Source organism: Grus americana, chromosome 13 (genome assembly GCF_028858705.1).
Source record: "Grus americana isolate bGruAme1 chromosome 13, bGruAme1.mat, whole genome shotgun sequence".
In the NCBI taxonomy this organism is placed as follows: Eukaryota; Metazoa; Chordata; class Aves; order Gruiformes; family Gruidae; genus Grus; species Grus americana.
Genome location: NC_072864.1, coordinates 22,752,004 through 22,762,547, shown reverse-complemented (window position 1 = coordinate 22,762,547; position 10,544 = coordinate 22,752,004). Strand labels below are relative to the sequence as shown.

Genomic DNA, 10,544 nt, shown 5'->3' with positions numbered 1-10,544 from the left:
ACCCCCCCCCCCCCCGCCCCGCTGCCCCGGGGCTGCCTGCTCCCCGGGTTTTGGGCAGAGGGCTGGCAGGCCGCCGGGGCACCGCGGGCAGCACGGGACAGCTTTCGGCCTGGCCTGCGCCACGCCGCTGTGCCCCCCGGTTACACCTTCCCTCCGGTTTTTCTCCCCTGTCTGGCAGGAGAGTTTCGTTACCGCTCCGGAGCAGCGCGGGCCGGGGAAGGTTAGTCGTTCTGGGGATGAGCTGATTTACCGAGCGGTGGAACGACCGAGTGAAAGGAGGGGAACTGCTCGAGGTCACCGGGTGTACGGCAAAGCGCTCGCGCCCGTCCCAGCGCCCGGCTGCCAGAGCACGTGTCCTGCGGTGCTGCCGGGCTGTGACGCCCTCACGATGTGTCTCCGGCCAAACTGGCTCTGTTCAGGCGCAGAAATGCTCAGAGACGCAGGCAGCCCCTTCCCCGTGGTGCAGCTCTGCCTGCGCGATGCTGGAGCGCGCTGCCAGCTCCCTGCCTGCTCGCGTGCTGCCTGCACCAGGGTCACCAGCCCAGCTCCAAGGAAGCTGCCACACTGGCCGAAGGGGCCGTGACAATGGCGCTATGAAACACGTTTTAAAGCTGGACACCGAACAAGCGCAGCGCTTCCTACTGAATAAACACACCGAGCCAAAGCCCAAGAATCAGCCCGGCTTGTCCGGATCACTCTGTCCTCTGATCTTTGCCCTATCCCAGCCCACGGAGCAACCTTCGGATGGCATGAAATTGCATCAGACCCCGGCACCACCTCAGCACCTGGCCTGCATAAGCCGGACTGCGGCTGCTGGCAGGCTCTTGCCCTGCGTCACCGCTCCTGGGTGAGCAAAGGGAGCGTGCCAGGCTGCGAGGCCGCGGGACACCTCCTCGCGTACCGGCAAATTCTCTGCCGGCTGCTCCTGCTGCGCCGAGAGATTGCCACACGGTGAAAAAGAGCCCGACCACACACAGAGCTGTAAATTCATCAGCAATTTCCTCCCCCCCCAGTTTTTTTTTTTTAAACAGAGTAATTGTGTTGAGGTCAGAGAGATAATCCTGATTTACACCAGGGTTAATGTTTGCGCAGGCATCGGTGACAAAAGAAGCTTGCAGCTCTTCATCTCCAATCTTGGTAAATCGGAGCTAATTGTTCAGCAGACGGCAGGGTGACACACTGGTCACGCCTTCTGTTTTGTGCCATGTCCCCAAATCTGTGGCTACTGAGCGAGCCCCAAGGTGAGCAGCCAGCAGCAGGGCAGGTATCTGTTCTGCCTTACTGCCACGAGCTCTGAATCAGCCTCCGGGACCGGAGCACGTGCCACCAACCGTCCAGACGTGATCACTGACTTCAGACCCACAGTTCTTGGCTGCTCCGGGTGAGGGCAGAGAGGGGCTGGCTCTCGGGGGACTCAGCACCCCCTGACTTGCAGCACTCAGGTTGGTGGGTGCCGTGGGAGGTCGTTCCTCCACCCCCCGTTCAACACCGGGTCAGCGCTGGGTTCGGACAGGACTGTCCAGCACGTTCCCGTGACGGGGGGACAAACGCAGGAGTTCGAGCTGGAGGCAGGATCCGCACTGCGACTACAGCCGCTCGCTCGGTCCACGGGCCAGCAGCGGCACAGGGAGTCCCAGCAAAACGCGCACGCAGAGCCTGAGAGCCCGGGTTGATCCCGGTATCTCCGCAGCTTTATCCTGTCCCTGCCGCCCCAGGGAGCCCTCTGGGCACTCTGAGCAAGGGCTGCAACCGAGCGAGCAGCAAACAAGGTCACCTTGTCCTTAACGGGGGGCATTGGCAAGGGCGGCCTTGGCCACTGCCTTTGTCTTTCCCTCCTCCAGTGCTGTCAGGAGCTGGGGCACATGGATCGTGGTCCCTGGAGCTCTCACAGTGGCTCTGTGGCTCGGTGGGGACACAGAAACCCACCCGAGCGCTGAGCCCATTCCAGGCAGCTGAGGGCAGGGCAGGCAGGGAGCACAGCCTCAGCTCTGAAGCGATTCCTGCTGCTACGGTGCTCATTGCGGGGAGGGATGCGACGCAGGAATGGGCTCCGTCGGCGTTCTCTGTCCTCGCCCTGGAGCCACAGGGGGGTTGTTGGAGCAGACATAGGCTCAGTTCATTTCTGTGCGATTTTGTTTTGTCGGCTAACAAGGCAGCGATGCCCCGTGGCACGGCTCTTCCCCAGGAAGCTGCGAGGTGATGCATCCCTGTGGTGGAGCGTCTTTTCTGGTTGCAAAACCTGGTACCGGCTGCAAACTCATCCGTGCCTTTGGGCAACAGGTCTGGCTGCCGAGGAGTACTGCGCCGCTAATGAAACACGCAGAGCAAATACGTGGTGCTGACAGATAAAACTGACTTCTCACATTCCTACGGCATTGTTTTAAAGCACGCTAAACCCCCCTCCTGGTGCATCAGGATCATTGCCACTGGTTTTCCCGGTGCTGGATCACAGCTCAAAGGAAGATGGGTATGGGGAGGAGGACTCAGAAGCTGCTGTCCGACAGTTCTGTGTTTCAGTTTTGGGGGTTTTTTTGGGGGTCAGTGATAATTTCTTGAATTAGCACCTTTCCCCAGCACCCCTGTGAGCTCCTTTTGACCCCACGCGGTTGGGTCCTGTCCCCACAGTGTCAGAAGCAAACCTCTTGAGGTAGGCAGGCAGGCAGAGCTGGTGAAACGACCGCACGGCCAAAGGCGGGGTTTCACCTGGGTCAGGCTGTGGAGCCAGCGTGTGCCGGGGCCCACAGGGAGCTGCGGGCAAAGGGAAGGGCGAGGCCAGGGATCCCTAAACCTGCCCTTGCTGCCGAGGCTGATGTGCGGTGGAGCTTTTCCCTGACCAGGTGACCAAGGGACGGCAGTGGAGCCCCCCGGCCCTGACGAGCAGAGAGAAACCGCCTGGTGGGACGCACGCGTCGGCGGCAGCGAGGCGGAAGCAGGCGGGAGCGGGACGGGTGTCTGAAGGACAGAGCACCGGTTACGCGCGCCCCGCTCCCTGCCCGGTGCCGGGGAGGCTGCCGGCGCCGCGGCCTGGCGGGCGGGCTCAGCTCCCTCAGGCCCCCGCGGCCCGAGGCGGGGGTGGGGGGGGTGGGTCGGGCGGCCATCGCGGCACGGTGAGGCCGCTCCGCTGCCTGCGGGCCCCGCGGGCTGAGCACGCCCGGCCGCCAGCGGGAGGGAGGGAGGGAGGGCGGGCGGACGGGCGGGCAGGGGCCTGGCGCGGGCGGGACAGCGGACCGGTCCCGCAGCCCCCGCAATGGCCGCCAGCCCCGCACGGCCCCGGCCCGGTGCGGGGGGGAGGGGGAAAGATCACGGTCGCCATGGTGACGCTGCGCCGAGCGCTGGAGGCCCCGCCCCTCACCCGGTACCGCCCAATCAGCCCCTCCGCCTCCCGCCACCGCCCTCCCGCGGCGCCGCACGCGGGGCTCCGTCCCATTGGCCCACGTGTCAGTCCCCGCCTCCGCTCCCGTCGCGACCAATCAGCTGCAGCCACCGCGGCCCTGCAGCAGGGCGGGGCGCGGCGGGGCCCTATAAAGGCATCGCCCGGGCCGGGGGGTGGTGGTGTTGCTGTCGCTACCGCTCTCGTGTCTGCCATGGAGGAGCCGCTGGCACTGCTGGTCCGGAGCCCCACGCAGCGGCACCCCGACCTGCGCCTCCGCGCCGCGCCCGCGTGGACCGTGCGTCGCCTTAAGGCCGAGCTGCGCCGCCTCGTCCCCGAGGCACCGGTGAGCGCGCGACCCCCTCCCTTCCCCTCAGCGCGATCCCTTTCCCGCCGCGGCGCTTGGGGGGGGGGGCGCGACACATCCCCGCGGGGCAGCGGCGGGGACTCGGCGGGGCTCCCGGGGTTCGCCTGGCCGAGCCCTGCCGCCACCGGTGTCCCGCACCCGATTGCATCAGCTGCCCGGTGCGGGGCGGGCCCGGGGCTGTGTCGGGACTTGGGTTGGTCTGTGGTTCGGCCGCTGCTAAACATTAACTGCCCCCCCCCCCCCCCCCCCCCCCCCCCCGCCGCCGCCGCCGCCCCGGGACAGCGTGTCCTGCGCGGTGTTTGGGAACGCCGGCCCCTCGCACCAGGTGAGGGCAGCGAGTGCGTGGGGTGCGCAGGGGCACAGCGCCTGGGGCGGCCCCGGCCCGGGGGGAGCAGCGGGCTGAGGCGTTTCGGGAGGCAGGCAGCCCGTGGGCACGGCGGGTCACTGGGCTCGTAGAGATGTTGGATGCGGAAAATGCAGAAGTTTGACTTCCTTCGGAGCCACGGGGCTTGTGAGCCCACACCGGCAGAGCTCAGCGAGCGCCGCGCCCGGCAGCCGGGGTTCTTCACCTCGCTTTCCCTCGGGGTGAGGCGATTGCCCAGAAACACGATCAGCTGTCAGCGACCGCTGTGCTGCGGGAGGGAGCAGGCGAAGAGCTGCTGGGGTGGAACAGATTAACTTCACCCCATCGCTAGTGCTGATGACGTTAGATGGTACTCCACTGAGAAACGCAAATGGTTTTGTTGGGACTGTAAAAGAGACAGCGTGTAGCAAAGCCCTTTGCCGAAGGGGTGCTTTATATCGTCCTGCTGATTTAGACCTCAGTGTTAGTAATCTTGCACTTCAGTTGCTTTTATCTCGTGAGCTGACTTTAGATGTGTGCAGTTCCCTGTGCGCCTTAATGTGCTTCCAGCTGCATGCCTCCATCCCTCTGGCTGCAAGTTGTGTTGGTTAATCCTTGCCTGGCAGAGCAGCTCATCCAATTCTTTGTTTTCTTTCCACAAAGCCTGAAGAGGACCAAAAGCTGATTTATTCTGGGAAGCTGTTGCTTGATCATCATTACCTGAGAGAGTTGCTGCCAAAGGTATAAAAAAAATCTTTTAGGATGTGCTGACATATATCAAGAAAAGTGAATGGTTTTTTAATGTGTCTTCCCTTACATTTTAGCACGGGGAGTTGCATGCTCTGCATTTGGTATACAACTTCAAGACTCCTGCAAACACGCCAGAAACTAATGTGGAGGTACTTACACTGAGTTAAAGTGCTGCTCTGAATCTTGGGGCTGTGACTGAAAATGGGAAGTGTTGAATGGCTATTTTGAAGTTCACTGGTACTGCAGATTTTTCCTGCTAGTGCAGTGGCAGAATTAGTTTGTGGTAGTTTGTTTAGGAATGCGAAGAGGTATTTGGATTAAGTGGAGTAAAAATAATTGACTCTGCAGTTGATCAGTCAAGATTCTCATGGCACCTATTAAGAAATATAAAAACTAATCTAGTTGTAACACACTGCTTGGGAGAAATGCTTTCTGGTAAATTCAGTTTTATTAAATAGAATATGACTGGTCATGTCCCAGGCTCTTTTGGACAGAGGCTGTGCTTGTGGGCAGAAGGCATACTGTTCAAGTGGAAGTGGTTCTGTATGTGGGGTGTGGGGAAGGAAGGCAGCTGTGAGCTGAAGACACTTGAACAGCTCTTGTTAATGACTCAGCCTGTAGAGAGGAAGGTGAAGAGGAGCTGTAGTGCTTGAACTGAGTACTTACTGGTCTTAAGTGCAAATGGCCAAACCCAGCTTTTACTTGCAAGTGGACCTGCTAATGTGTCTGGTGATGTGTCTGTACTGTCTGCTGTGGGTGATTTGAGCTTATCCTACCCATGTCTGGTGGCTGCCAGATGTGAGCCAGCTTTGCTCTGGATATTACACGGATGTATCGTGACAGAACTGCTCTGAATTCTGTGTACAGCAGTTTGTGTATGCGAGTACAAACTCATCATAACCAGGAAGTCAGACTGTTGTGAACGCAGTTCTTTTTTTTTCAATTACGTTTTTGTAACCAGAGGGGACCTGACTGTATATGTAAAAATTAAAAAAAAAAAATACAGGTGTAGATCTGGTGAAAGTGAAGATGCCAGTCATTTTTTAAGGAGATGTAAAGTACTGATGGAGGTGCTTGTGGCACAGTGCCCAGGAGCAATGTCAGTTCTGTGGCAGTGCATAGAGGTACTGTGCAGTACAAAGTGGGTGAACTGCAGCAGTTATAAAATAAGAGCCTGTTCAGTGTGGCATAACCTTTTTGCATAAGGCTTGCGTAGTGCCCTTGATGAACCTTGCCAACTGCACTGCTGTCCCTAGGTTAAACCCGATCAGCCAAAAATATTGTCGGAAGCTAGTGAAGAACCATCTGTATCTTCCTCAAATGGTGAAAGACTGAGGTGTTCTTCTGGTGGCCAGTCTTCAGCAGAAGCCAGTAACAGGTAAATACAATTTTTACATACATCACTAAGTTTTTTTTTAAAATGTTGGCTTTGCATTGGATGCCAGCTCCTTATGCCACACATACTATGTTTAAGTCCATAGAACATGGGCCAAAGATGAAGAGAATATCTATAAAAGCTTTAGTGGCCATGGAAGAAGCTAAAGGAAAATACACTGTTCTGTTAGTTGAAAATCTTTTCTTTATTGCTGTGGGTAAAGAGTTGTCTTTAATACTCCAGAAGGAAGAATTAGTGTTGCATTTAGATGTACAAAATAGCAGAAGCTATTTAGATTGTCCTGTAATAAATGACTTGGAGTTTGTCCACTATTTGCTAATGAATGTGTTCAAATTTTGATCAAGGCTGGAAACAACTCAGCATCCCTTCCAAAATGTGGCTCCTGGCTTCTCTGCTTATACAACCTACAGCATGCTTCAGATGTCCTGGCTCCAGCAGATTTATGCAAGGCAATATTACATGCAATAGTAAGTTTTCTGTCCAAAGCTACCAGTAGGTAGTAGAAACTGCAATACAAGGAAATAGAGAGCTTCTGGCAGTTCTTCCTTTTTTTGGTGGTGGTTGGAAGATTCTTTTGTTGTAACTTATGCTGAGTGGTGTGGGAAGGTACCACTGTCGTGTGCTTGGCTTACTGCTTAGGCTGATGGGTTTGAATCTTGCAAACTGCAGATGTCTCCCTCTTTAGGAGGGCAGGTGTGTGTAGAGTGAATGTAATCCTGCTGAAGAGCCTTAGCTCTTCACCTCTCTTCTTGACTGCTTAAAGTAGCGCACAGAGCACTGACTGGAATCAGTGACAAAGGGAAAGCTGAGACTTGCAGAAGCCTTCTAGGCTACCTTTAGATTGCTCTAAAGAACTCTTTTGCAAAAAAGTATTGAAATTACTGTTCTTAAAGTGGAAGGTGCCTGCTGTGACTTGAAATCACTATGCAGCTGTTGTCATGGGTAGAACTAAAACTTGTTTTTAACCCTTCTGTAGCCTCTAAACTTGATGCTTTCTACTTGCATGTGATCTGACTCTATACTTAAAGATGGAGAAACTTTCAGTGCCTGTGTTAAGTGTGAAGGTCTTTGACTAAGCCTTATTCTGTACTGTGTTCTCTGACTTCAGCTTGGCTTCTACGGCTGCATCTGCTGACCCCTCCCGTGCACGACATTCGCAGGACACACCGGTGGCACCAGTGACACCTCCGGCTCCTCTCCCAGACCCGTTTCCTGCACAAAATCAGCCTGGACACCAGAATGCTGCTGCCCAGGTTAATGCAGTGGCCAACCAGAACTTGCGGATGAATGCGCAAGGGGGTCCCCTCATGGAGGAAGAGGAGGAGGGTGGCAATCGAGATTGGTTGGACTGGCTCTACTCAGCAACACTGTTCTATGTTTTCGTCAACATTATCTATTTCTACTCCAGTGTCAGCAGATTCCTCCTGGTTATGGGTGGCACTGTTCTGATGTACCTGTAAGTGTATGGTATTAATATTTACTATTGTATTCAGAAATGTTTTGCTGAAGTACTGAGTGCTGTGCTGTGGTCAGCTCTTGTACCTGGAAAAGGTGAACCACTCCTCTATCCTGGTATAACTCAGTATTTACCAAAAATATAAGTATAGCCTAGGCCTGGATTAAATGAAGAATGGGTGATCTTACCTGTTTTTTATACTAATGTTTCTGGTGTGGCTAGCTTTTTAGAAAACATTTTAAAACTGAAGTAGTGCTCAGCATAAGGCCCCAGCGGCTTGGCAGTGTAGAGCAGACAGACCTGCAGGTTTGATGTAGTAAGTGACAGTTGCCTGTTGGGGAAACAAGTGTTTGAAGTCTGGGAAGAGGGTCTCACACCAAAGTTATGTACCTGTGCAGGTTTTTCTGCTGTGTTCTCTCTAGAAAGCAGACCAAGCTAAATTGAGTGCAGTGTCCTGAACAGCATTTGAGTGCCTCTCGGGGGGAACTTGGGATAAATCTTAGAAGCACAACAAAGCTAATGGGCCCTCTGCTGACATGCTTGGGCTGTCTTGCCTGAGAATGATAATCTGTCTTCTCAGATTCTTTGATCACCAGTAAAACAGGTGATGCAGGCCCTTGAATTCCTCTTGGTAGGTGTAGGAGTTCCAAATGATTTGAGCTGCTCCAGTTGCTCTTCCAACCTCTATGCAGGCTTGGAGAGTGAAGGCTAATTGTTTCATTAAAAGTCCTTAAATTTTACTATTGATAACTTTAAAGTGTAACTTCAAACAGTTTATATTGTGAGTTACAAGGTGCTGTAGGGATACGGAGTTCTAATAAGGTCTGTATGGCCTGTGGTGTTTTGGTATAATAATGCTGTGTTTCACATTCTTTGTTGTGCCCTTCCTAGGGTGAGTACAGAAGTTACCCAGGGTGTAGAAACATAGTAAGCAAGCAGGCTCTAGCAGCATGCTAGATACAGACTTGGGTGTAGTGTAGTATTTTGAATGCAAGCAGTCAGATGTTACTTGAACTGTGTTGGTGTAACAGGAAGGAGTAATGGTTAAGAGTATTAATAAAACCCTATTTCCTTCCCCAGGCACCATGTTGGATGGCTTCCATTTAGACGAAGACCAGTTCAGCCCTTCCCAGGCAATGTTCCTCCCCATGCTGCTATAAACCAGGACCAGAACAATAACTTACAGGTATTGTCTTGCTAATTTTTAAACCATGAGCATGAAACCCTGTGGATTTTTACTTTCAGTTCACTAATTACATGTAGTAGTAAAAACTTTTCTCTAAAATCTGTCAGAAACTATCTCCCATGGGGGAATAATTGCCAGCCTGAGTCCTTCTTTGGTGTAGCTAATGCCTCTGTTCTACAAAATATTTCAGGCTGAATGTTTAATTGCATCTGTCCTTGAGGATGTGGTAATGCAGAGCGGTCTGTCATGGGCTGACCAGCTCCTGCGGCTGAAGACAGGGTTTAGAGTAGCGCCTCAGGGCAGGATGTGAGTAATAAGCCATCTGAGGCTTGCATTTCAAGCTGACGCTTCTGGTTGATGTCAGTGAAAGTTAATTAACTGTAAATACATAGTTCACCTGATCTGGTACTTCATGTCTGTCCTAAACAGTGTTGTTGGACACAGTGTGAGATAACCAGTGACACTAGTGTGCAGCTTGGGTATTTTGACTTGGTGGTTGTCCAGGAATACTTGCAAACTCTTTATGTTCTGACAGTGACATTTGGGTAACAACATGCTGTTTGACACGTGGTTCTTCTAACATATTTCTGAAATGATTTCATTTACCAAATAGCCTTTATTTTGGCAGGAGGGAAATGCAGGCAGAGCAGATGAACCTGAGGCATCTCCTGATGAGGGAGGAGTTCTACAAGAACTGCAGCAGGCCAACCCTTCATTTATGAGCACAGCATGGGTTTTTTTCAAGACTTTCTTTGCATCCCTCCTTCCAGAAGGGCCTGGAGTGACCCGCAACTGAGTTGTCACTGGTCTGCTTGTCTGGAACTGCAATGGGCTTTAGTCTACCTGAGCAAATTGGATACCAGCTCCAAACCAGGAGTGAAAGTGGATGGCACTTCCTCTGGCTTTCACTGACCGAGCAAATGAAGTGGCAAGAAGCCTGAAGTGATTACAGCCTAGAGAATAAGATGCTTGCCCTCACTCCAGAAAACTTTGTTCTGTAGCATTTATTAGGTACCTATGTAGAGGCTTGGCATTATAAACTTGTGCACTAAATGCACAGGCTCTGAGCAGGTGTGCAAAAATGTTAGAGAAGCAAATTGCTGCTTCTGTGCAATGTGATTCCTGTTGGAATGTCTCAAATGCTATTTAAATTACACTGAGTGTAGGATCTCAAAAAAAAAATGCTAGATATGCATTAGCAGATTTTTAGGAAAGTCTATTGTTAAATTGCTTCAACAATAGTTTACATTTTCTGTGTAAATATTTTCCTGTGAAGGATGTGTGGTGCAATTTCCTTGTTGGACAAAGTGGAGGGCTGTAAGACGGTCACCTCCTGATAAGCAATTACCTCAGTGGAGTTGCAGGCTAAATTTCATGTTGCCAAATTCAGATGGCTTAAACTCAAAGCTTAATTCCCCTCTGCCAAATCATGAGAAGCGTGTGCGTTCAGCTCTATCTAGCAAGAATTTCTGTAAGATGTAAACTTCTTCACTGCTGTTGGATGCAAAGTTAAAGCAGTCTAATGCCTGTATTCAACTCTGATGCATCTCTTGTATTACTTCATTGTGTTCCCTTTAATTTCTGATATGGTTAAGGGCTTTAATTCCAATAAAATTTGCAGGTATTTACATCGGTACTTGTGTACACTGTGCAGCAGTTGGAAGACTACCCATGCA

General features: G+C 52.6%; 1 protein-coding gene across 1 annotated transcript; it reads left to right on the top strand.

The window, feature by feature from the left end:
• Positions 1-3,296: 3,296 nt before the first annotated feature.
• On the top strand, positions 3,297-10,496 carry HERPUD1 (homocysteine inducible ER protein with ubiquitin like domain 1). Its single transcript, XM_054840429.1, has 8 exons — positions 3,297-3,716; positions 4,744-4,821; positions 4,905-4,979; positions 6,087-6,208; positions 6,571-6,693; positions 7,335-7,682; positions 8,763-8,868; positions 9,497-10,496. The coding sequence occupies exons 1-8, from the start codon at positions 3,312-3,314 to the stop codon at positions 9,662-9,664; spliced, it is 1,425 nt and encodes a 474-aa protein (XP_054696404.1). The 5' UTR covers positions 3,297-3,311; the 3' UTR covers positions 9,665-10,496.
• Positions 10,497-10,544: the final 48 nt, after the last annotated feature.

Excerpts from the sequence above, each read along its gene's own strand:
- HERPUD1 (XM_054840429.1), top strand. The coding sequence starts at position 3,312 with ATGGTGACGCTGCGCCGAGCGCTGGAGGCCCCGCCCCTCACCCGGTAC. Across the intron at positions 3,717-4,743 it reads GCCTCGTCCCCGAGGCACCG|CCTGAAGAGGACCAAAAGCT; the intron begins GTGAGCGCGCGA and ends CTTTCCACAAAG. Across the intron at positions 8,869-9,496 it reads ACCAGAACAATAACTTACAG|GAGGGAAATGCAGGCAGAGC; the intron begins GTATTGTCTTGC and ends TTATTTTGGCAG.